This window comes from Sapajus apella, unplaced genomic scaffold, assembly GCF_009761245.1.
Source record: "Sapajus apella isolate SASKATOON/1434 unplaced genomic scaffold, GSC_monkey_1.0 scaffold46, whole genome shotgun sequence".
In the NCBI taxonomy this organism is placed as follows: domain Eukaryota; kingdom Metazoa; phylum Chordata; class Mammalia; order Primates; family Cebidae; genus Sapajus; species Sapajus apella.
This window is the reverse complement of record NW_022436986.1, coordinates 17506077-17532964: the sequence shown is the minus strand read 5'-3', so window position 1 is coordinate 17532964 and position 26888 is coordinate 17506077. Positions and strand designations below refer to the sequence as shown.

Below are 26888 nucleotides of genomic sequence, written 5' to 3'. Positions count from 1 at the left end.
TTTCTTTCTTTCTTTCTTTCTTTCTTTCTTTCTTTCTTTCTTTCTTTTTTAAGTTAAATACAGTTTATTTAAAAAAAAAAAAAACCCATTCACAAAATGTAATTTGAGCTGCAGAACAGCTCATGTTAACTGCATGGCAGTGATAATGAAGTACAGTGGCTCAGATAAAGGTCTTCACAAGGACATTCCTTTCTGCCATGAACTTGGACAGATGGGTTCTGACTTCTTTCTTTTGTTTTTTTTGAGACGGAGTCTTGCTCTGGGAGCCTCACTCTGTCTCCAGGCTGGAGTGCAGTGGTGTGATCTTGGCTCACTGCAGCCTCTTCCTCCCGGGTTCAAGTGATTCTCCTGCCTCAGTCTCCTGAGTAGCTGGGACTACAGGCTCGCGTTACCACGCCCAGCTAATTTTTGTATTTTTTAGTAGAGACGGGGTTTCACTATGTTGGCCAGGATGGTCTTGATCTCTTGACCTTGTGATCTGCCTGCCTCAGCCTCCCAAAATGCTGGGATTACAGGTGTGAGCCACCACCCCTGGCCCTGAGGTTCTGGTTTCTAAAGTTCCTGGAGTCTTGGTAAAGTTACTCTGCTATGCATTCCCTGCAGTGGTTAGTCAGCTATGATTGTAAACTACTGGAAATTAATTTGCTAAGCAGATCTGTATCTTTAGCAGGACTCTGAAGGTATAGATCCAACCTCTAAGAAAATTGAAATCTACCACAAACTATGATAAATTAGACAAAAGAAGTAGCTATTTTTTAGTGCCCGCTGGGGGACTATTACCAAAATTTGGTCTAAGAATGTTATATCTTAGTTGGATTATTGGGGGGAAATAAAAATTTAAAGAAATAGGAACAGTTAGTGAATACCATTTAGATATATTCATTAGTAATAGAAAACATGTTATTGCATTTTCAAAAACAAAGGCCAGCAATTTATAGGAAAAATCATCTAAGAAATTTACTTACGTATTACAGGAGTTTGGTAGGGTAGGCCCACTGAAGAGATCAATTTTTAGTTTGGGTTTTTATGCTAAACATGGATTGATAAAGGGGAAGTAGGCCCAGAAGGATTTTTATTCTTGGGTAATCATTATTTATTTTCTTTTTTAGCAAACTGATGTTTTTAATTTTTATGGTCTGTTTTTAGTGTTGAACCACTGATGAATAATTTTTTCTGTTTGTAGTACAATGGTGGTTTTGATATTGAAATCAGAGCAGAATCAAACAGTGATTTTTCAACTTCATGTCAAATCCAGTGGGCACATGTTTGACAAGGGCAGTTTTTAATTAAAGATGTGGTCCTGACTTAATTATTTGCCAAGGCTTACCTTTATATTTATTCTTTTTCAAAAGTGCCTGCAATATCTTGATGTGTCGGTCCTGGGCGAGCTAGTTCCTAGGTTGTGTGAACTGATCAGAAGTGGTGTAGGTCTTGGAACTAAGGTAGGTGTACTTTTCTCAAGAGTAAGTGTGTATCTTCATTAGTTTTGGCCGTAAAGATATAACAGCCATCATGTTTGAAATTTATGTTTTACCATAAAAGTTAATATTATTGTACACTAACCATTTTGTTTTTGTGGTTGCACTGATAACTGAAAACATGTAACTGGTTCAAGAAATAAAACATGTAACTGTTCAGTAAGTATTGTGTTAACTTATTTAGTGGAATCATTTCTGTTCTCTGGTTGCCATGCACATGACTCTGGGTTGTCATTCATTAGCAGTTCATGGAAATGCACACTCAGTTATTAGGGCCTGGATTGTTTTAGGTGGCAGTTGCATTTTTCACAGAGGGATCAGCATGTTTGAATAGAAAAATGTCCTAGTTTTCAAGATGTTTGAAGGATCAGACACCACCACCCTTTTAACAACAAATTAATAACTAACATTTTTTCTTATGACAAAATTAACACTTTTTCTGGTATTTTAAAATTTTAGCATTTATATATCAGGAGAAAGTTAAAATAAAAATTGTCTAGAATTTTGCCATGCAGAGATAACTGCTGTTAATATTTTGGAGTGTTCCCTTCCAGTCTTTTCTGCACATGTATCTGCAGTGTCCTCTTCTAATGGCCATATGATACTCCATTGTATGGATGTAACGTAATTTATTTTACTTCATCAAAGAACATCTGACTTATTTTCAGTTTTTGAAAAAATATTAAAGCATATCTGAAGATATTTGGTTAAATTTCTAGAAATAGAAATGTTAGCACAATGATGAACAAGATGACGTATTTTGCTTTTCCAGAAGACAAGCAATTTTCTTTCTTTTTCACAATGTCTGAGATCACCCATCTTTCACTTGGAAGTTTAGAAAAACATCTCTGCATTACTAGTTTAAGAGTTCTATATTGAATCCTGGAGGGGGTATTAGGCTTCATGTATTTTATATCTTTAAGTTTTTAGCACCTAAGTCAGTGGTTTGGTGGGTAGAACATTGTGACCATCAGTTTTAGACCTTTGCTTTTGTAACCCCATAGGGCGGCTGTGCCAGTGTCATTGTGTCATTAACTACTCAGTGTCCTCAGGACCTAACACCTTACTCAGGTGAGTTTGTCAAATGATGTGTGGTGATATTTTTGCATGGCCTTGTCTTGTGTGATAGGGTTTTAAAAAGGGAAAAATAATTATTCAGACCTGCTTGTGATGCTGTGTGCTTTTACTCCCCTCAGTCCCCTGATCCCCTCATTTCTTTGTCTACATGAGGTGGAGGGTTTATCAGGTTTAGCAACTTTTCACTGTTCATAAACATTTGATTATTTTTTAGTGGTATAAGGAGGAAAAAGTATCCTCTATTCCATAGGACTTACTTACCATTGATAGCTGATTTTACATCAGCATTTTTCTCTTCTTAGATTAGCTTCTGCACAGGACTAATGTTCTTTATATACCTGGCTCTCATTTTTGCAACATTTTCCACGATATTCTAGACACAGTTTAATTTTAACTTATATCAGGTGAAAGGAAGCAAATGGATATATAAATATAATGTTCAGAGATCTAAACTATGGAGTAAATCAGATGTTAATTACACAGCTAGGTTTGTTTGGGTTCTGGGAACAGAGTGGAACATTTGGTAAACCAAGTATCAGATTTTCTTCTCTTTATTTCTGGTAGGTAAACTTATGAGTGCTTTGCTTAGTGGCCTCACAGATCGGAACAGTGTGATTCAGAAGTCCTGTGCGTTTGCCATGGGCCATTTAGTTCGGGTGAGTTAAAGTTCTTGCTTAGTTAAATAAAACTTTTTGAGTTAATAAACTTAAATAAAACAGTTATAAAGAAATACCTAGGTTTGTTTCTTTTTCAGACCTCACGGGATAGCAGCACTGAAAAACTCCTGCAGAAGCTGAGTGGCTGGTATATGGAGAAAGAAGGTACTTTTTTTTTTTCTATTTTATGTCTTTAAGTTTAGATGTTAACAGCCCAGTGGAACAGTACAGAGTGGGTCTTACACTCCATGATTTTATGTGCTTTGCTAGAAACATTTGTTTCTTTTCTTTTTCTTTTTCTTTTTTTTTTTTTTTGAGACAGTGTCTGGCTCTGTCGCCAAGGCTGGAGTGCAACAGTGCTATTTCGGCTCACTGCATCCTCAACCTCCTGGGCTCTAGTGATTCTTGTTCCTCAGCCTCCTGAGTAGCTGAGACTACAGGCACGTGCCACCACACCCGGCTAATCTTTGTATTTTTTTGTAGAGTTGGGGTTTCACCATGTTGCCCAGGCTGGTCTCAAACTCCTGGGCTCAAGCTATCTGCCCATCTTGGCCTCTCAAAGTGCTGGGATTACAGCTGTGAGCCACCATACCCTCCTGGAAACATTTCTAATTGATTTTACCTGTTTGCTTTTTGTTTTGCTATTACAGGAGTTGAACAATAGCCTGTTTATGTCTGTTACCCTTAAAAACAATAAATATAAAGATTTTGGTTTCTCCTTTTCAGAACCTATCTACAAGACCTCTTGTGCTTTGACTATTCATGCTATTGGACGATACAGCCCTGATGTATTAAAGAATCATGCAAAAGAAGTCCTGCCTCTGGCATTTTTAGGCATGCATGAAATTGCTGATGAGGAGAAATCCGAAAAAGAAGAATGTAACTTATGGACTGAAGTGTGGCAGGAAAATGTACCTGGTTAGTAGTGGTGCCTGTGTTAAACCTGCTTTTTAGGAATCACAGCTATATCACAATAAATGTCTATGCATTTACTTGCATTCCTTATTCATAAACTCCTCTAAAGTTACTTTCCCAGAACCTTAACAACATGCATTCCATTTAGTTTTAACTTCATCCAAATTGCTGAGTTCTAAAGGTTGGCACTCAGGATTTTTGTCTTTACTCATTCATCACTGCCCACATGAGAGAATATAAACTCTCTGAGCAAGGAGAGCTTTACATTTTTAATTGAGAGTGTGAATTTATGTGGCCTTAGAGTATTATTTTTCAGTCATTTTCTAAATGTGTTTTTCACCTTGTCACGTATTAATGGATGATGCCCATTTGTGTGATAACCTCTTGTGGGCACTGAAGTTCAAAGTTCTACTACTGTGAGAATAAGCCATACCACCAACACACTTTCTCTCCCTTTGAGAGAGTGATGTATTTTAACAGTTGAGAATCATGCTTTTAGACTATTCGTCACTGACATTTTTTCAGACTTAGAAAAATCAGTTAATTTTTCTTGTCACTTAAAGGTTGTTCAATTTTCCTTTTTATAACCCAGGTTCTTTTGGTGGCATTCGATTATACCTGCAGGAGTTGATTACTATTACCCAGAAGGCTTTACAGTCTCAATCCTGGAAAATGAAAGCCCAGGGTGCAGTTGCCATGGCATCAATTGCAAAACAAACTAGCTCTCTAGTACCTCCATATCTGGGAATGATACTTACTGCATTGCTGCAGGGCCTGGCTGGAAGAACATGGGCAGGAAAGGTAAAGGAACCATTCATGCCCAGTTAAAGAAATTCTGACTTCATCTTTCATTTTCCTTAATAAGAATCTGATTATGTGTAACTTCTGTTGGATTATTTTTGTGAACCAGATTTCCTAGGCAGTGGGAAGCTTTGGGTAAACCTTGCCTGATTAACTGTGGTATTTCCTCTCAAACTGTAACCTACGTGGCCTTGTATAATGGACAGTAATACTGGAGATAGAGACATTTTTCATATTCAACCTTCCAAGTTATATATTAAACCAACTTGTCCTCATTTTGTACCTGTTGACCTCATGAACAGATCAGAATTGGGCATATGTGAAATAGAGTAGCAAGGTGGACTGCTTCTAAACCTGGGGCTGAAGATGCCCATCTCTGGGACCTGTGAATTAGTAACAGTTATTTTTTTACACAAGCGCTATTAGTAGGATTCTTACAGTGAACACTCAGTGGGAAACATGAGATTGTGACAGCATAATGATCTTTGTGTTGTCAATAGTGGCTCATGCAGCACTGAAGTAGTACTGGACGGGGAGTTAGACAACATTCTCATGCTCTGGTTGACACTGTTGTCTGTGAGACCTTGGTCAAATCAGCTGTTTAGGCTTCTATGAAATGGGGATGAAGATAATTATCCTGCGTCCATGGTTTGGAGTAAAACTTGGTGAATGTGCTTAAAATTATGCATTAAAGATATGGTGACTTGTTAATTTTTGTTGTCATAAGAATTCCTAAGGTAATTTTAATCATAGTGTAGAGAGTATAAATGACATGTTTGGGCCTAATTGTATCCATCTTTCAACCCCATAGGAAGAGTTATTGAAAGCCATTGCCTGTGTGGTGACAGCTTGCAGGTAAATGTCCTTTCAGTGAAGATGCCATTTCTTAAACTGAACCTGAAAGCTGCAGCGTTTATTAACTTCTGATGCTTTTGTGGATCCTGTAGTGCAGAGCTGGAGAAGTCTGTGCCCAATCAACCTAGCACAAATGAAATTCTTCAAGCTGTTCTGAAGGAATGTAGCAAAGAGAATATCAAATACAAGATTGTAGCAATCAGCTGTGCAGCTGATGTCTTGAAGGCCACCAAAGAAGACAGATTCCAGGAGTTTTCTGACATTGTCATACCTCTCATCAAGAAGGTAATACGGCCTGTATCCTCAGTTCTGGTTTACACTTTAAAAAGTTAAAAAATTGTTTTCCCCTATGACCTAATTATTAGGATTAGTTTAGCTGCAAGTAGCAGAGAAATTCCAAAATATGGCCTTCAACAAGATAGATGTTTGTTTCTCACATAGCATTGGGAGCATCACAAAGCATTCAGGTATTCTGGCTCTTTACAGCTCCCAGCTCTGCCATTTCTAGGGTGTGATCATTGGCCTCATGGTCCACAGTCTGTTTGTGTTCCAGGCAGGAATGCAGAAGAGGTGAAGCAAGGATGAAGGATCACAGTGGACATGCCAGTTCTCTCTTGAGGAGAGTTTCAGGGCACTGCTAGACAGCACTTTCACTTACATCCATCCCGTTGGTCAGTACTTAGGCACACCTGGCAGCAGACTGAGTCTTCATTCTGGATGTCCATTTGCCTTCCATGGGAGAAGGGGAAGGTGGATTTGGTAGTGAATGAACAGTTTTTGTCAGAATCAGCTTTTCCTTGCAAGCCTGTACAGAAGCCACCCCAGCCATCCTAAAGACAAGAAGTTCAGTGTGCCATGTGAATTGCCTCTGCCACATAGTGGAGGATTTGGGTCAAAAAATGACTCAGGTTTCGTGTGGAAAATGGAATACTCATTTTTTAAATTTGGGCACTGGTCCCTCTGAAAAAGGAGTGTAGTTTACCTATTTATTTGTGAAACGTGAAATATTTTAAGTAACATTCTTATTTCTTATTGCTGCTAATTTGCAGTTGTTTTCTTTCAGTAATAAGACTATTTAAATAATTTTCATTACAAACATAGTAATGGGATATGGTTTTGGGAGACTTGTGTTTTAAGTTGGTTACATCACCAGTGACCAGACCAGTTGATTCTCTTAGCCTCTGTTTCCCTATCTATTAAGAAAAGAGTTTGGATTTAGATCATTACTGAGTTTCTTCCATCTTTAATATCTGATTCTAACATAAGTCTTCTTATATTATGCTCAAAAGACTACATATGGAGTATTTTTTAGCTTTTGTTTACAGATTCCTGTAAAGTATTTCTTGAATTTATTAGAAGTACAGTATTCTGGTTATAAATTCTTATTGTAAACAGGGAAGCTTATGGTAGAGAATTTACCGTTAACTCTTGGTTAACGTCTCCTGCTCTGGTACCCTGATAGCTTTAATAGTATACCTGTAACTTTGAAGAAGAAAATATTAAATTTTCTTTTCTTTTCTTTGATATATCCTAGAATTCACTTGAAAGCAGTGGAGTCCGGACAACCAAAAATGAAGATGAGAATGAGAAGGAAAAGGAGCTCCAGCTGGAATATCTGCTGGGTGCCTTTGAAAGCCTGGGCAAAGCCTGGCCCCGAAACGCAGAGACCCAACGTAAGCGCCAGAAACCACATTTGAAGAAGTGCTGTAACCAGAGGTTACTTAATGAGAGCAAAGATTTTCTGTATGACAAGTTATAGTTATTGTTTCTTATCGAGCCTGATTGATTAGTAATGAGAATTATCCAGTGGAAATTTTATGTCTACATGAGCATGTCATCTCACTGGTCATTGTACCATTGCAGCTAGGGCTGATGTAAGAAAGTGTCACAGACTGGGTGGCTTAGCAGAAATTTATTCTCTCACAATTCTGGAGGATAGAAGTCTGAGATCAAGGTGACAGCAGGGTTAGTTTCTTTGAGACCGCTCTCCTTGGCTTGGGAATGGCTGTCTTCTACTTGTGTCTTCACGTGGTCTTTGGTGTCTCTGTCCTATTACCTCTTCCTATAAGGACACGAGACACACTGGATTAGGGCCCAACTCATATGACCTCTTTAAAGGCCCTACATTCTGACGTACTGGGGGATAGAATTTCAACATAGAATTTTGGGGGCGCAGTTCCACCTGTAATAACCATGATACATTTTATGCAGCTAGTTTGATAGATAGAAGAGTTCTGCTCGTCTTCTTGATGATCATAGCTCTATTCTGAGTAATCCACAAAGTTAATTCATGGGGTTTCTTTGCCCTAAAATGAATGGCCTTGTTACCAAGTGTTCAGTAAGCAGGCAAAATCCCTGTTTCAGTGAAAAACTCATTACTATTTGGACAATTTTCAGAACTGGACGTGTATTTCCCAAAGATTAAACAGTAAACCTTTATTATTGGATTAGGTGGCAGTTAGTTTGGAGTCCTCTGACAGGGCCTTAACCTTGGGATGATGCTACCCTCTACACTTGATCTTAGCCAAAAGGCCAAGAAGTGATGATGCTACCTGTTAAGTTTGCTGTGTGTTGGGTCCTACAGTGCATCCCACTGAAGATCTTAGTATTCTTTGTTTGAGACAGGGTCTTGCTCTGTTGCCCAAACTGGAGTGCAGTCCTTGGCAGCCTTTACCTCCTGGGCTCAAGTGATCTTCCCGCCTCAGCCTCCCAAATATTTGAGTCTACAGGTGTGTGCCACACCGCCCACCTAATTTTTTTTTTTTAAAGAGGTGAAGTCTTGCTATGTTGCCCAGGTTAGTCTCAAACTCTTGGGCTCAAGTGATCCTCCCACTTTTTGGCCTCCCTCCCAAAGTGCTGGGGTTATAGGTATGAGCCTCCATGCCCAGTGACAATACTATTGAATGTTATAAAAGGTATTGTTGATTATTTGTGATTGGCTATGTCTAGAGTCAGAGTTAAGGTTCTCTTTGAGCCCTGCCATCCTTTGTGTGAACTTACATATTTGCTGTGTTTATAGGAAGGGTTTCTCAGAAGATACAAATTTGTAAGTGGTCTTATTTCTTAATATTATGTTATAGACTGCAGTGGAAGTCCACTAATATGACACCATAGAGACTATTAACTCTTCTTTGATAGGTAGAGAAAATTAAAGTAGGGAATTATATGAGAAACGTGATACAAACATAAAGCAGTTTATTTTAATATAAGACATGGAAATGTGCATTTATTGAGAACCAAGGACTTTTCTTTAAGAACTAATTGTTACCCATTGGCTTCTCATATATATTTACAATTTCTGGGCTTTGTTTCTTAAAAACAGAGAAAGTTCAAGCTCTTAAGAGGCAATCCTAGTGCAGAATTCTAGATTTTTTATTTCCTCCCCCCATCTTTACATTTGTTTGAACCCTACTAAATCCTACAGTAATTAAAAATAACTTTTTTGTTGAGTTTTCTGCTGATTCATCAGTTGGCATAATATTAATTATATAATTATAATAACAGTTGCGATTGGCATAACAGGTTTATGATAAAGCACTGTTGACTCTCGGTAAACCTGCAAATTGCAGAAGCTTGTGAGCATCTAGAGAGGAGTGCCTGGCCTCCAGAGTTCTCCTGTCTTTGGCTGTCATTCCCAGAGTTTTGAGGGGCAAAGGGAGTATGATTAAAATGCTTTCTTGGTTCCCTGGAGGATCATATGCCTTGAAAGTGAATATTTGTGAACAATTATATTGCACCTTTGTGGGGACAGTTTCTGATCAAGGAAATTTGTTTGGGGATTGAGTGCAAAGTCATGCTGAAGTTTTGGAGGAAGTTTCAGTGGCTTTAATTAAAGGTATTTATTGTTTTATTTCTCTTTCTCCTGCTTTTCTCTTTCTTATCCTCCCCACCTTCCCTCTTTCTGTGTTCCTCTCCCTTTCTCTTGCTCTCTCTGTCTGTCCCTCATGTATACTATCTCGCTCTTTTATACTCTTCTGTGCTCTGTCCCACCTTGTTTTTTTTTCCCCAGGTTGTTATCGTCAGGAGCTGTGCAAATTGATGTGTGAACGGCTAAAACTCAGCACGTGGAAAGTGCAGCTAGGAGTGCTGCAATCAATGAATGCCTTTTTTCAGGGGTAAATTGCTTCATGGTTCAGTTCTGAATTTTGTTCCCCCCCTGCAGCATTTTCTATATAATTGATGGAATTTTTATACATTTAAAAACTAGTAGCCAAAATGACAATGATACATACAAATAGAAATTGTGACAGGAAAGTTTTAGACTGTTTCTTAATAATTAGCATTTATACCTTGCTTTCTGATTTGTATAGGTTAATGCTTTTGGAAGAAGAACATGCAGATCCTGAGGCTTTGACTGAAATTCTGCTTGAAACTTGTAAATCAATCACATATTCTTTAGGTGAGTGTAGTAAACTAAACTGATAAGGGAGTCCTAATTTTAAAGCTAAGGAGCTGAGCTTCAAATATTTCTTATCTTCTCCTAGGAACTAAATTTCTGAAACAACTACTGGACTCTGCTACTTAATATACTCCATGTGTACCCCTTAACTGGAACATTTAAATCTGGAACTATAACAGGATTTTAGCATCCAGTTTAGAAAAACCTTCATCAAGTATTTTTACAAAATTGTTATTTGAAAGTAAATTCAAACTTACAGAACAGTTGCAACAACAGTACATATAATACTCTGCAGTATGTATACACTTTACCCTGTATCATCTGTTAACATTTTGTGCCATTTGCTTTGTCATTTGGACTTCTATATACATGTTTTTCTCCTGAACCATTTGAAAGTATTTTCTTATATCAGGTCCCTTGTTCCTCAGTTATTTAGTGTGCCACAGTACAGTGATCAACTTTAGGTAGTAAACATGGATGCAGTTTTTAAAAGCAAATGTTTAGTTCATATTCTGGTTTGTTCACTTGATTTGGTAATGTTCTTTTATTTTTATTTTTTTTTTTTGAGACAGAGTCTCGCTGTGTCACTCCGGCTGGAGTGCAGTGGCGTGATCTCGGCGTACTGCAACCTCCACCTCGCAGGTTCAAGCAGTCCTCCTGCCTCAGTCTCCCAAGTAGCGGGGATTACAAGTGTCCACTATCACGGCCTGCTAATTTTTGTATTTTTTTTTAGAGATAGGGTTTCACCATGTTGGCCAGGCTGGTCTCGAACTCCTGAACTCAAGTGAGCCACCCACCTTGGCCTCCCAAAGTGCTGGGGATATAGGCATGAGCCACCACACCCAGCCAGTAATGTTCTTTATAGGATTTTTTTTTCCTCCCCTCCATTAGGGAATCCAGTCCAGGATGATGATGATGATGATGATGATGATTGAGATAGGGTCTTGCTCTGTCACCCAGGCCAGAGTTCAGTGGCGCCATCTTGGCTCACTGCAACCTGTGCCTCCCAGGTTTAAGTGATTCTCCTGCCTCAGCTTCCCAATTTTTGTATTTTTAGTAGAGACAGGGTTTCACCACGTTGGCCAGGCTGGTCTCGAACTCATGACCTCAAGTGATCTGCCGGTCTTGGCCTCCAGTTCAGGATTATTTATTGAATTTTGTTGTCATATCTTTTTAGTCTTCTTCAATCTGGAACACTTCCTCAGCCTTTCTTTATCTTATGACATTGACAAGTTTGAAGAATAAAGTCCCCTGGACTTCCCTTTCTGAAGAAAAAAAAAAAAACAGAATGTTTCTCATTTAGTGTTTGCCTGATATTTTCTCATGATTAGATCCAGGTTATGAATTCCCAGTTGGGATAATTACATAAGTGATGTGTCCGTCTCACAATAAGAGGCACACAGTGTCCATCTGTCATCATTGTGATGTTAATTTTGATTACCTGGTCAAGGTATTATCAGTTTTCTCTGCTGGATAGTTACTGTATTTTCCTTTTGTGACTAATAAGTAGCCTGTGGGAACAGACCTTAAGATCATTCAAATAATGTTCCTCTTCTTTAAAATTTCTTGTCTAGATTTAGCATATTTATCTGTTCCTGGCATTGATTCATAGATTCCTTCTCCCTTCAAATGGTTTATAATTTCTTTTTCCAAATCTAATTTGTTACTCAAATTGTTCCAGATTTGGCCAGTGGAAGCCTTTTTAAGCTGACTTCTGTGTCCTTTGACAGATCACCGTCATTCCTTGTAGCACTTCTGTGCTTTGTAGCATAACAAGATGATACAGGTTCATCTCATGTCTACCCTGCTTTGGGCTTGGTTGTGTGTTGATTTTTTTGGTAGACAGTTTCACTGTGAACCAGATGCCATGTCAAAGAGTGGATGCCAAGGAAGCATGTTTCAGTTGCCATTGCTGGCGGTAACATGCTTTTACAGATAAAGAATTGGCAGCCAACAGACTTACCTTTACTGGGTTCCAGGTATCCCTGATCAGCCTAAATACTGGGTCATATAATGTTCTTTGGTAAAATGAGGAGGGTCATGCAGACCTAAGGATTGTTCTTATGTGTGATGTGAAGATGATTTTGTATTTGAGATATTGTTTTTGATCTCCCACTTCTAAAATGGATCTTTTAAATATTGCCATTTGTTGTGGTGATTGGTATATTTGGCTGGCAGGATTTTGTTTTCCCAAAGTAAAGACTGTGGACATTAGCACATTTCAAGTATTTGTTGATAATTAGCAAAGGGAAGCTTCCTTTAAAAAACAAACAAACAAACAAAAAACAAATATTTTTGGTTTTTCTACAGTTGTAATTTCTGGCCATCTTTCTTTCAGTAGGACAGATTTAATCTTGGAGGTTGTGTTTTTCAGGCATGCCATATGAACTGTTGATTTTTCTTTTTAGAAAATAAGACCTACTCATCTGTGAGAACAGAAGCTTTATCTGTGATAGAATTGCTACTTAAAAAACTTGAAGGTAAGTTCTTGATAGTTCTGATTGGAGGACCACAAAGCCATGGGGCATATGTTTTAGAATTTTTTTGTTTCATTTTTGCTTATACTATAAGCATATACTCTGAAATGCAAATCAGTATGTATGCCCATGCAAGAAGAATGGACAAAGCCAAAACTATTAAATTTTACTAAATATTTAAGCTGAGTACTCTTTAAATTTATATATTTTTAATATGCTATTAAGCTATAGTTAAAGTAAAAACGTTTTTGTTTTCATCATGAATCATGATTTAATCTTGGTTAATTACAGGAAGTAGTTGGCAGTGGCATGTGTACATGCAAATAAGCAGAATGACACACTGAAAAGTGGAGTTGGAAAAGCATTTTAACAGTTACCTACCTGAGCCATCAACTCTGATAGTAACAATTTTCTTAATCTTCTCCTCCCCCAACCCCTTTTTCTTTTGATTGTCTATCAGGGGGTTGAGGCGGGGGGGAAACTGTTAGCATTTTCTCCAGTGGTGTATCTGTTATGGATTTCAAAAGGAGGACCCTCTTCTTGTCTCTGTCTCTCAAATTGTTTTAACTTCATGGATTAAGAATATAGAAGATGGAACCATTTTCCCTGTAACCTTGTGTGTTTGCTCTTTTCTACTTTTATGTCTGGTCTTAGCAATTTAAACACCTTTCTTAGACCTCCATTAAACAGAACTTTTAGACCCAGTAACACTAAACATCTCCCAACCCCTTTTTTCCTTGTTGAGATAAAAGAGCTAGGCACTTAGTCGTATTACCAAATTCTGAGTTTGGCAGATAGGTGCTAATATAGTCCAGATGAGGAAAATGAGGCTGAAGGCAAGCTAAACTTGCTTGAAGCCACATTGCTAGAAACTGGCAGAACCTTGTAAATAAGATTTACGATTTGATAGACTTTTATTTTCTAAAAATTTCAGTGTGTATGTATTCTCAGGTGCTTTCCTTAAAGAAAAGGGAGACACTCATCTACTTAATCTGACCTTGCAATTATGAAATTTCTTACGTTTTTTTTTTTTTTTTTTTTTTTTTCGACCATATCTTTTTGTTGTTGTTGTTTGAGATGGAGTTTCGCTCTTGTTACCCAGGCTGGAGTGCAATGGCGCGATCTCGGCTCACCGCAACCTCCGCCTCCTGGGTTCAGGCAATTCCCCTGCCTCAGCCTCCCGAGTAGCTGGGACTACAGGCACGTGCCACCATGCCCAGCTAATTTTTTTTGTATTTTTAGTAGAGACGGGGCTGACCATATCTTATGAAGTGGCCTTGCAATGGTGTTGTTGAAATGACTTTTTTGCTACTGTGTGCCTTGCCTTGATAATTCCTTCTTCCCACTATGCTTCAGTGTAGTAGTTTCTCTTTCTCCCACTGATACCCCGGGAAGGAGAGGAAACTCCCTGATGTGCCTCTAGGCTATTGTCAAGAATTAGGTTTCGAGATATCTGTCGGAACTTACAATGATTATGTACTCATCTGTTATCAAGAGGTTGCTTTGTATTTATTTGGGGGTTAGGATATGTTTAATTTTTTTTCTTGCTTGTTGCATAAGGATTCTTTGGGGTTTTTTCTTTTAGTTAGTTATTTTTTTTATTTTTTTTTTTTCATGCAGAATCTAAACAGTGGGAATGTTTGACATCTGAATGCAGAGTGCTCCTAATTGAGTCTTTAGCTACTATGGAGCCAGACAGCAGACCTGAACTACGGGAGAAAGCTGCGTTACTGAAGAAAACACTTGAACATCTGGAATAAATTAGAAGGGGAAGAAACAAACAAGTGCCATGTTCGTTGGGGGTTGAAATGGTGGTGTTCTTTGAAAAACCAAGTGGGGAAGAGTAAAGATTAATCTGTAGCATGCATCATTCCTTGGCTGAAATAAAAAGAAAAAGCCTTAAATTTTGTTCCTTATTAGCTTTATTTTACTTTATGTTTTTAAAGTATCTGGGCTGAGGAAGCTTAATGGAACCTTGGATGTTTGAGGGGTGGTTGTAAAGGAGACTGGCAGAAATAGTTATTAAAAGAGTTCAAGCTGTTATTAAAGGAGTTAATAGACAAAGTTGTGGAGCAAGCTGGATAAAAATCTTAGAGGTGCATTCATATTAGTTATTTCAGGGAGGGCCCTGTAAGTAACTTATTTTAACCTCCCTCTTACACACCTGAAGAAAAGGAAGCTGTGTCCTCTCAGAGGCTTTCTGAGGCCTGTGCCAAAGTCAGAACCCTGGTGTTTAATGTCTCCGGCCCTGGATACTTTATTTTACAGCCATCTGCCAAATCAGTGCTAACCCTGGCCTAACCAAGAAACTTCCAAGATGAGGTACCTTTAGGGTGGCACACAACAGTCCTTGTGCCAGAACTAAAGTGACCCTTACCATTGAGTTCCTGAAAGTCAGAAGCCAAACATTGTCTTGTCATGCTGGTTGATTGGAGAAAATGATTGTATAGCATCTTTACAAATGGAGAGGACAGATTTGGTCTCCATAGGATAATTCCAATCATCTTCCTTTTATAGGCAGATAAAGTAGATTAGGCCAAGATTACACTTTCTGTCTGTGTCTGTGGTTGCGAATTTTGCAAAAACAAAAACAAAATCGCAGACTGCCTTGGTTTAGACCATTTATAATCTCAGAACTGTAATGACAACTTAAAATTTCTGTTCACTTTTATGCTACCAGTATGACTTTATAGGGGAGAAGGAAAGCCTTTTAATTAGCCACTTGGAAATTACTCTTTTAAAAAATGCCTTTTCTCAAAATAATGAGATAAAATGATACCACTCCAAGTAAATCATTGCCGCCAGGGGTTTTCCTCCTTCCTTCTGTTGCCCATGCCCCTGCCTAAAAGTGAAAAAAGTAAAACCTAAGTGCTTATGGTAAACCGAGAACTCTGTAGCTTACCTTGGATTCCATAGCAGAAGAGTGGTTACATTCAATTCTGATCCTTATTGGCATTAACACCAGGAATCTCCATGTTTATTACTTTTTGTGGAAGCTCCATGTTTATTATTTTTGGTGGTCTCCATTGACCGATGTATTTCAAACTTTTTTGACTGCAAGTCATAATAAAAATAACTTTTTACATCATGACCCAGAACATGTGTTTGTGTGTGTATATTTGCGCATGCCTGAATATAAAATATTTAAAACATTTCATGAAATAATACATACTTAACTTTGTGATACCTTTTAATTCCTGCCCCCGGCCCCCTGATTTAATGCTCTTCAGACCCTCTAAATTCATTGCTTGACTCACAACTGGGTTGCTACTCACAGTTTAAAAAACACTGCCATAGATAGCACTTAGACTTGGCTGAATATGCTGCATTTGGGGATTGTTTCTGATTGAAAAGGGAGTTTACAAATACAAATTTAAGTGTTTATTACAAAAACATCCTCTTTGCTGATACTGAAATGTGAGTTTTAGTAGCATCATGAATTTTAAGGAGTCTTTCATGGATTTTCATTTGAGAATGGCTTTTGCTTGGGGAAAAATCAACTTCGGATGTTTTTTAGAAAGCTTATGGCCTTTTTTAGGATGTGGTGTTTTTCATATCACTATTTTCCCCTCCACCAAGTACTCTCTGACTTTCATTTGTGGTACCCAGGATATTCTTCCTCGGCAAGAATGCAATGCAGGTTGGGTATTTTCAGAAAGTAGGACTGTAAGGGCAAGAATTATACTCTCAGTCTATATCAAATGTTAACACTTTGTCAAATGCTGTGTTTTTTAACCTTTTTGTTTTTTAATATTGGGAATTTCCCTTGGTGCTGAGTGGCGCTGAGACACCTGAACCTTTGTGCTTAGGGCTGTTGAATTCCTGTACATTGGTTTAGCTTTCTAAGCACATTTCTAATTTGTACACTTAATGCCTTCATCTTGACCAGTAATCATTCATACAGCTAGTAATGCTAAATCATTGTCTCCCAATGGTGTGCATGTGTGTGTATATTTATTTAAAAGAGTTAATAACAGAACTTGTAATTGTGGAATGTTGACACTGGCGAACAAATGGCAAAAGGACTCATTCATGTTTATATCATCGGCCTTTGTTTTCCAGAGCTCCCTAAAACAGATTTTGATTCTTTTCTCCCTAGAAATAGTCAGTGCTGCCTGTCATACAAGCAACTGATTGGTAGGTTCTACTACTGAATTCCTTATTCCTGGAATTGGTGCACTAGATATATCGTCTCAAATGTACTGATATGTGAAAAGGAGATACTCAAAGCGTGGCAAGTTGAAAATCAGAATCATGAAAGTAGCATATAATTGTTATTCTGGTGATAAAGAGCAGCTGTTTCCTCAATGACTGTTTGTGTTGAATTTCTAATTCTGTGTGTCTGCCTGTAATACAGTCTACCCACACAGCAGAACTGCCACTGCATCCCCATTGCGTCCCCCTTCCATCTTTTACTGTGTACTTACTAACAAGGCAAAGAAAGAAATAAAGATAGGACCTCGTTGGTCTGTGCTCTGGTAGCAATTGCACTGTGTGCACACTGCCCTTCATGGGGGCATTTCTACCTGCTGCTGCCACGATATATTCATGCTGCTGGTTAAGTCCAGGGAGTTATTTTGACCTTGGCCTCATTGTAATGTACAAACTGTTGTTAAATGGATGTATATGTAACAGAATTTTGTATTTTATATGCGACTTTCACAGAATCCTCTGCAATATGTCCCAGCTAGCCAAGTGTGTGATATAGTCCTATTTGAAAGGAAAAAATCCCATCCGTGCCCAAGAAGATATTAAATGACAAATAAAAGCTGCATGATTTCTTCTTTTGAAGTAGTGCATTCATTTTTATTAATTCTCCAGAAAAACAGTTCAACTGCCAAGGCGTTCACTAGTTATACTTAAAAAAAAAAAAAAAAAACCCTACTGCCTGCCATACTCTGAGCTAACTCTAGTAAGTAGAAACTGCTGCTTAAATGTTTGGGAGTTCCAAGGCAAAGCAGAAACAAAAGGAAGACCCTGAACAACTGCCGTCAGATGCTTGGAGAAAGGGTATCAAGGAAACATTTGACTTGTTCATAAAAGCAATCCCTTTTGAACATACAGAGCACCGGAGGCATTTCTCCTTTTGACCAAGATTGAGATACGTGGCTACAGACATAAAATGTCAGAGGTACAAGCACATCCTATACTGTAAACTGCCAAGCAAATTTTAGACTGTGGAAGATGGCTTTGAAAGTGAGTTACCTTGCTTATTCTCTGGAGCAGCCAACAAGCCTACGCTGTTCTCTCCTGGTATGCTTTTCTTTTTCCTTTCAGGCAGTTTCCAAAGTAGCTTACTAGAGTAACACTTTTTTCTTTTTTGAGATGGAGTGTTGCTCTGCTGTCGCCCAGACTGGAATGCAGTGGAGCGATCTCAGCTCACTGCAACCTCTGCCTCCCAGGTTCAGGCGATTCTCCTGCCTCAGCCTCCTGATTAGCTAGGATTACAGGCTCCTGCCAACACATCCAGCTTATTTTTGCATTTTAGTAGAGATGGGGTTTCATTATGTTGGGCAGGCTGGTCTCAAACTCCTGGTACCAGGTGATCCGCATACCTCAGCCTCCCAAAGTGCTGGGATTACAGGTGGGAGCCATGGAGCTAGAGTAACTTTTTTTTTTTAAGAGAAATATTATAATGTTAAAATTAAGTTGGAAACAGCCAGCCTTTCAAACTGATGCTTTCTGAAAATTTTAAGTGTTTACCTTTAAAAATGTTACATTTATTTTACATTCAAATAGAATTGAAAAAGCTTTTATGAAAAAGATGAAGGACAGTGAGAAAGTACTTTAAAACCAATTTTGGGTATTAATAGTTAGATATATAATTCTGTTATGCTACTTTTGATTCCAATACAATATCTTCAAATACAATATCTTTTCTGAACATCAGTATTTTTGAGTATTTGTTTTATTTTAGGATTGTAAAGATGCCCCACTGTTTCTTGGCCTTCAGGGTTTCCAGTATGATTTCTGCGGCCATTCAAATTGTTGCTCTCTGGATGTGGTGAGTAGTTTTTTTTCTGTCTCCTTTCATGATTTTTCCTATTTTTGGATTTCAGCACTTTGATCTACCTAGGTGTGCTTTTCTTCATATTTATCTTCAAGTTTTGCTTCAATTTTTGAATTTCTAAATGTATGCATTTTACCGAATTTGGGATTTTTTTTTTTTTTGGTCATTTACCCTAGTGTTTTTTTTCCCTATGCCATCTTCTCTCCTCTCTTTTTAAAACTCTAGTTAAACCTGTGTTAGATCTTTTGATATTGTACAGGTCCAAGTCATTTTCTTAAAATTCTCTTTAAGTTTACTGACTCTACCATGTTCATTCTGATAATAAAGCCCATCTAGTGAGTTTTTATTTCAGATATTTAAATTTTTCATTCTAAAGTTTCCATTTGGTTCATTTAAAACATTTTCTATTTCTTATCTTTTCATTCATTAACATAAAAAAAACTTAATGGAGCATAATTATAGTTGCTTCTGTGTTCTTATTGTTCTTATCTGATACTACACATCTGGATCATCTTGGCTTTGGTCTTTTTTGATTGCCTCCCCCAGGTCCTCAACATAATTTCCTGGTTCTTCATAAATCTGGTATTTTGGGATTGTATCCCAACATTCCTGGATATTGTGCACGTTATGTTGTGGAGACTCTGGACTGTTCCTCTGAGGAGCTGCTTTTCAATTTTAGCAGGTGATGAACATGGTTGGACTCAAACTGCCAACTATCTCCCCTTTGGTGGGTGGCTCAGATCTCAGTTCAGCCTTTTTTTGCAGGGGGCTGAGCTGTTTACAGTCTGCCGTGAACATAGGTAGTTCAGAGGTTAGTCACAGACTTGGGCAGAGTTACACATAGAAACTTGGGTTCTCCTTCTCTGCTGTTTTATTTCCAGTATTTCCCCCTTATTTTGTAGTGGGCTTTGCCTCCCTTAGCCTGGAGAGAAAGTGATTTTCAGTGGGAGCTGTAGCTGTTCTGTGCCATGCTCTGACTGTGCTTTAGCTTAAGGACAAAGCCACAAAGCTCCGAAACTCACCCCTTGCCGGCCCCTTCCATGTTTTTGCTCTCCGCCAAAATCTACCTGACCCTGACTCTAGAGCCTTAAGAAAATTGCTTTGCTTTTTAATGCAGTGTTTATAGTTTCTATATACAAGGTAGTCTTCTGGGAAGTTACTCTGTTGTACTGGACATAGAATTTGAGAATATTTGTTCTTTTAAAAAAACTATACAAAGCTAAACATACCCTTGCCATTTGATTGTACTCACTGATATTTATGCAGGTGAATTGAAAACTTTTGTCCGTGCAAAATCTGCACATGGATATTTATAGCAGCTTTATCCAAAATACCCCAAAATTGGAAGTAACCAAGATGTCCTTCAGTAGGTGAATGGATAAACTGATATATCCAGAAAATGGAATATTGTTCAGTGCTAAAAAGAGCTATCAAGCTATGAGAAACATGGAGGAAACATAAATTTGTATTATGCAATGAAAAAAGTCAATCTGAAGAGGTTACATGCTGTGTCATTCCAACTATGTGACATTCTGGAAAAGGCAAAGCTGTGGAGACAGTAAAAAGATCAGTGATTGCCAGGAATTGGGGAAGGGAAAAGTAAATAGAGCACAGGGGATTTCTAAGGCAGTGAAAACACTCTGTATAATACTATGGTCGTGAATATATCATTGTACATTTGCCCAAACCTATAGAATATACACCACCAGGAGTGAGCCTGAAGGCAAACTATGAACTTCAGATGATAACTGTATGTCAGTGTAAGCTCATCAATTGCAACGAATGTAACCCTGTGGTACAAGATGTTGATAGTGGACAAGGTTGTGCATGTGTGAGGGTAGAGGGTATATGGGAACTCTGTACCTTCCTTTCAATCTTGCTTTGAACTGGAAACTTCTCTAAAAAATAATGCCTATTTGAATTATGTTTTAGATCAATCTAAAAAAAATAATTTTTTTGTTTTTTTGAGGCAGAATCTGGCTCTGTTTCCCAGGCTGGAGTACAGTGGTGCCATCTCAGCTCATTGCAACCTCCGCTTCCTGGGTTCAAGCAATTCTCCTGCCTCAGCCTCCTGAGTATCTGGGATTACAGGCACCCACTGCTACATCTGGCTAATTTTTTGTTTTTTTAGTAGAGATGGGGTTTCCCCATGTTGTCCAGGCTGGTCTCAAACACCAGCCTCTGCCTCCATAAGTGTTGGGATTACAGGCATGAGCCATTTTTTCTTTTTTGAATCGGAGTCTCGCTCTGTCACCAGGCTGGATTGCAGTGACGCAATCTCGGCTCACTACAACCTCCAACTTTCTGGTTCAAGCAGCTCTCCTGCCTCAGCCTCCCTAGAAGCTGGGATTACAGGCAAGTGCCACCATGCCCAGCTAATTTTTTTTTTTTTTTTTGTATTTTTAGTAGAGATGGTCTCGATCTCCCAACCTCATGATCCACCTGCCTCGGCCTCCCAAAGTGCTGGGATTACAGATGTGAACCACTGTATCTGCCCCCCCCCTTTTTTTTTCAGATGGGGGGGTCTCTCTGTTGCCCAGGCTGGAGTAAAGTGGCGTGATCCTGGCTCACTGCAGTCTTAAACTCCTGGGCTCAAATTGATTCTCCTGCTTCAGCCTCCCAAGGCACATACCACTGTGCTCAGCTAATTCTTGTATTTTTTGTAGAGATGTGGTTTCACTATGTTTGTTGCCCAGGCTGGTCTCGAACTCCTGAGCTCAAATGATCCACCTGCCTTGGCCTTCCAAAGTTGGATTACAGGCATGAGCCACTGCATCTGGACTACACTTGAGTTTTAAGTGAAGAGGAGAATATGGGTAGGTAATTTTGCCTCTGATCAAAAAATTAGAGAGTTCAGGTTTTTAAAAGTTCTTCAAATATGGAGTGTGGAATATTGTATATTTATTTGCACTTGAAACCTCTGTTTGCTCTCGTTTGGATTCCTAGGCATTGGATTCTAGCTTATTCTTTTCTATGCTGATATGATCTTTCTAATTTGACATTGAATTATTCTGGCCATTTCAGGAATTTTAGAAATAGAGTTTCGAAATGAAAGTTTACATTGTTCAGAACTATTCTCCAGAAATCAAAAATGTAAGGGAAGAAGAAAAGTATGAAAAACACCTTTAGAAAATTTCTTTCAAAAAGGGAGGTTTCATATACTTCCTTTCCTCACACATCCACAACGTTGCCCACTATCAACATCTTGTACCACAGTGGTACATTTGTTGCAATTAATGAACTTACATTGACATATACTTATCACCTCTCTTGGGGTGTGCCCAGGTCCATAAGCCATAAGGCAAGCCACAATTCCCAAGCTGATTACAGATTCAGTGCAATTCCTATCAAAATGTGAGAGGACTGAAATTGTAGAAAAGGTACTCTATTATCACAATGAATTGAAAATAGGAATTAGTAAGTTAGTGAAACTGGGAATTTTGTAAATGTGGAAATTAAGTTACATGCTTCTAAATAACTAGTGTAACAAGAAGTCACCAAAAAAATTAGAAAATACTTTGAGATGAATAAAAATGACACAAAACTCCAAAACATATGAAATGCAGCAAAAGCAGTGTTTAGAGGGGAATTAATAACTGAAAACACATTTAAAAAAATAGACCATCTTACTAAAGTATAAATAATAATAATTAAGACCAGGTGCAGTGGCTCATGCCTGTAATCCCAGGAGTTTAGGAGGCCGAGGTGGGAGGATTGTTGGAAGCCAGCACCTCAAGAGCAGCCTGTACAATATAGTCAGACCATGTCTCTCTGAAAAATTTTAAAAATTAGCCAGGCACGGTAGCATGCACTTGTAGTTCCAGCTACCTGGGAGGCAGAGGTAGGAGGATTGCTTGAGCCCAGGAGTTCGAGGCTGCATAATTGCATCACTGCACTTTAGTCTTGGCGACAGAGTGAGACCCTGGCTTAAAACAAAACAAAAGACAAATCAGACCTATCCCAAACCTTTCTCTGGAAGCATCGGGGGTGGGGGTGGAGGGTGGGGAAGAAAGAGCAAATTAAACCTGAAGGGAGGAAATAAAGATCAGAGCAGAAATGATGAAATTGAGAATAGGAAAAAAAAAAAAAAATGAAACTGCAAGTTGGCTCTTTGAAAATATCAACCAAATTGTTGATCAGCAAATCTGTAGCAAATCTGACCAAAAAACAAACAAAACTCACTGAATTACTAAAACAGGAATGAAAGAGATATTGCTACTTGCTAATCTTAAAACATAAACCAGAATATAAAGGAATACTATGAGCAACTATATGACAACAAATTAGATGCAGCGTAGATGAAATTGACACATTCTTAGGAAGATACAAATCAAAAAATTAAATCTGACTCAGAAGAAATAGAAAATATGGATAGGCCTACAGCAAGTAAAGAAGTTGAGCTAGTACTCAAAAAGCTACCCACAAAGAAGTGAATTCTACAAAATATTTTAAAGAATGCCAGTTCTTTTTAAAATTTAAAACTTTTTATTTTTAAATTATAGGTACATAATAGTTATGCCTGTATATGGTATTAGTTATTTACGCACTCTTCTGAAAAAATAGAAGAAAATAGAAGACCAGTATTACCCTAGTACCAAAAATGGACAAAGACATAGATGAAAAATTAAACAAGCTACAGAGAGATTTCCCTTATAGATGTAAAACTTGTGAGCAAAATAATGGAAACTGAGTGAAGCAATATAGATAAAGGACTATACATCATGACCATGAGGCATTAATTTCAGGAATACAAGGTTTGTTTAATATGAAAATCAAATTATATAATGCCTCCTACCTATAAGGGAAAAAAGAAATCACATTATGATCTCAGATGCAGAAAAAGCATTTGATAAAATCCAATACCCCTTCATTTTATACACCCCCCCCCACACACACCCCACTGAAAGATTTGGAATAAAATAAAACTTCATCAACTAATAAGGTGGATCTACAAAAAACACACAGCTTACACCATAATACTACATGATACTACATAATAGGGTTAGATGATACTTAATGGGAAAAGACTGAATGTTTTCCCTTTAAGATCAGGAATGAGATAAGGATGTTTACTCTTGATACTTCTATTAAACATTATACTGGAAGTTCTATCTAGGGAAATCAGTCAAGTAAATAGAAGGCATCAAGATTGGAAAGAAAGAAGTAAATTAATGATATTTTCAGATAATATGTTGTATATAGAAAATCCTAAGGAATTCACTAAAATCCTGTTGGAACTTTAAATGAGTTCAGCAAGGTTGAGGATCAATTAATGATTGACTTTTCTAAGTTAATTACAAAAATCACTTATTTCTATGTTGTACCAATTTCTGTAAATGAAATTAAGAAAACTTTCATTTTTAATAGAAAATTATTCAAAATGAATTTTTAAAAATGAATTTAATGAAACACATGCAAAAATTACACTCTGAAATTATAAAATATTGTTGAAAGAAATTAGGAAGAGCTAAGTAAATGGAAAGACATCCATGCTTGTGATTAGAATACTTAATACTGTTAAGATGACAATACTGACCAATTTGATTTACAGATTCAATAGAAAACTAATTCTAAAATTGATGTGGAGTGCAAAGGACCCATAATAGTTAAAATATTTTGAAAAAGAACAAAAGTGGATTATTCCTCCTTCCTGACTTCAAAACTTAGTAAAAATCTATAGTAATCAAGTCTATGTGGTACTGGCATAAGATTGTACATACAGTTCAAAGGAACAGAATTAAGAGTCCAGAAATAAACCTTTACATTTATGGCAAATTGACTTTCAACTTGTGTGTCAAATTCACTCAATGAGGAAAGAATAGTCTTCAACAAATTGTGCAGGTACAACTGGACATCTACATGCAAATGAATGAAGTTGGACTTGTTTCTCACATTGCACACAAAATGAACTCAAAATGGACCAGACTTAAATGTAAGAGCAAAAACTGTTAAACTCTTAAAAGTAAATCTAGAAGTAAATCTTCATAACCTTGGGTAAGGCAAAGACTTCTTAGACATGATACCAGAAGCTCAAGTGACAAAAGAAAAAATATATAAATTGAACTCCATCAAAATTAACATCTTTTTGTGTTTTTACAGGACACTATCAAGAAAGAAAAAGCCTACAGATTTGAATAAAATATTTACAAATTCTATATCTGATAAAGAACTTGTATTCAGAATGTATAGAAAAAAACTTTTACAACTCAAAAAGACAACCTAAAGGACCTAGACAAAGGATCTGGATCGACATTTATCCAAAGAAGAGATACAGGTGGTCAATATATACATACAAATCAATACATACATACAAATATATACATACAAATCAATCACTATCAGGGTAACCACAATGAGTTGCCATTACAAACCGTCTAGAATGGCTATTAAAAAAAAGACACATAAGTATTGATAAGGAAGTGGAGAAATTGGAACCTTCAAGCGTTGCTGGTGGGAATGTAAAATGACACAGCTGCTTTGGGTAATAGTTTTGCAGTTTGTCAAATGTTTAAACAAAGTGTAACATATACTCAAGAGAAATGAAAACATCTGTCCCACAAAAAAATTATAAATGTTCATAGGAACATTATTTATAAAAACCAAAAACTGAGAACAACCAAAATGTTCAACGGATGACTAGATAAAAATTAAATGTGGCATATCTATACAATGAGATATTTGACATGTGTGATTATTTCATTCCTTGCCAAATATCTCATTGTGTATGGATATCCATACACAATGAGATGTTATTTGGCAAGAAAAGGAATGAAATAATGATTCTTGCTATTACTTGGATCAATCTTGAAAACATAAGGGAAAGAAGTCAAAGACCACACATTGTGTGACTCCATTTATGAGAAATGTTCAGAATAGGCAAATCTGTAGAAACAGAGTAGATTAATAGTTTCCTAGGGTTAAGGGGTTGGGGGAAAATAGAGAATGACTGTTAATGAGTGTGAGTTTCTTTTAAGGTTGATGTTCTAAAATTGATTTTGTGTCGGTAGCTGTACAACTCTGTGAATCCACTTAAAATTATTGGATTGTATACTTTAAATGGTTAAATAGTATGATATGTGAATTATATCTCAATCAAATGGTTTTTAAAAAACATTTGGAACATGTTGGGGCATTTTTGAATATAATTTGTAGATACAAAAACATGTTATTGGTTATTTTCTATCCACACTACTTGTTAAAATATGTTAGTAAATCATGTTTCCTGGAAAAAAAACCCCAACATATGACATCACACATTGAAATGACTAAAATCAGAGTGACAAAATAAAGCATTGGCACAGATGTGGATCAAGAGGAGTTATATCGCTAATGGGATAGTAAAATAGGACAGCATCTTTGAGAAATGGTTCAACATATCATATGAAGTTAAGCATACACTTGTACTATGACCCATAAATTTCACACCAGTGTATTTACCTAAGACAAATGGAAGTCTGTGTTTGCACAAAACTCATAAGTAAATATTTATTGTAGGCCAAAACTGAAAACCATTAAAATGTCTATCAAATAGTGAGTATACAAACAGTTGTAAATCTACACAGTGGAATACAACTCAGCAATAAAAGAAATGACTACATAAACATAAAACATTTTGGTAAGTGAAATGACTGCATGCTACACATAGTTCTATTTATGTGAAATTCTATATAAGGAAAAACTATAATGACAGAAGTGAGATCTGTAGTTGGGGGCATGGGGTTAGGGGAGGTCATTGACTGTAAATAGGCATAAGGGATCTTCTTGGTTAAGAATATTCTACATCTTGATTTGGTCATAATCCAAATTATGTCTCTATCTTAAAACAGTTCTCTATTGTCCACAGAATTAATTTCAACTTAATATGGCATTAAACCCATTTATGATATCCGTACCATCTCCTCTTGAAGTCTTTTAAGTAAGTTTATGCTTTTATCTGACTATTTTTGGCAATCAAAATGACTTTCAAATGCAAGAATGTGCTAAACTAGAAGTTCTGTGTTTAGAAAATAAGGCTCTGGAAACTTTGTTGTTTACCATTTATTTCCAGTGTGTGCTTGGGATCTTTTTTGGGGGGCGGGGGAAGGAGAGTGATCCGGAGAGAAGCCTCTGGCAACCAAAGTTAAGGAGATTGAGGCAGAAATAATTTGATAACGGTTTATTGGAAGTCAAATGTAAGTGTGAGGACCAACTTGGGAAGGTACACTAACAAAATTGGGCACG

The 26888-nt window shown here is 37.3% G+C and overlaps 2 protein-coding genes and 1 pseudogene across 5 annotated transcripts in view; 2 read left to right on the top strand and 1 right to left on the bottom strand.

Annotated features, from left to right (window-relative positions):
* Positions 1-14653, top strand: part of ECPAS (Ecm29 proteasome adaptor and scaffold) — a 121220-nt gene extending 106567 nt beyond the window's left edge. For 2 of the 4 annotated variants that reach the window (XM_032240337.1, XM_032240334.1), the window contains exons 37-49: positions 1353-1442; positions 2483-2549; positions 3120-3211; positions 3310-3376; positions 3938-4129; positions 4719-4927; positions 5739-5782; positions 5875-6067; positions 7317-7455; positions 9792-9897; positions 10093-10181; positions 12590-12661; positions 14279-14653. In XM_032240337.1, the coding sequence (XP_032096228.1) occupies positions 1353-1442; positions 2483-2549; positions 3120-3211; positions 3310-3376; positions 3938-4129; positions 4719-4927; positions 5739-5782; positions 5875-6067; positions 7317-7455; positions 9792-9897; positions 10093-10181; positions 12590-12661; positions 14279-14418 (1500 nt within the window). In that variant the 3' untranslated portion in view covers positions 14419-14653. The remainder of the gene's footprint in view (positions 1-1352; positions 1443-2482; positions 2550-3119; positions 3212-3309; positions 3377-3937; positions 4130-4718; positions 4928-5738; positions 5783-5874; positions 6068-7316; positions 7456-9791; positions 9898-10092; positions 10182-12589; positions 12662-14278) is intronic. The other 2 variants (XM_032240336.1, XM_032240335.1) reach the window with 1 other exon arrangement.
* On the bottom strand, positions 8112-8326 carry LOC116524924 (annotated as a pseudogene).
* The window catches only part of LOC116524843 (olfactory receptor 2K2), a 30120-nt gene continuing 12155 nt past the window's right edge, over positions 8924-26888 (top strand). Inside the window, exons 1-2 of the mRNA XM_032240338.1 lie at positions 8924-8935; positions 24130-26583. The gene's annotated coding sequence lies outside the window, so the exon portion shown is untranslated. The remainder of the gene's footprint in view (positions 8936-24129; positions 26584-26888) is intronic.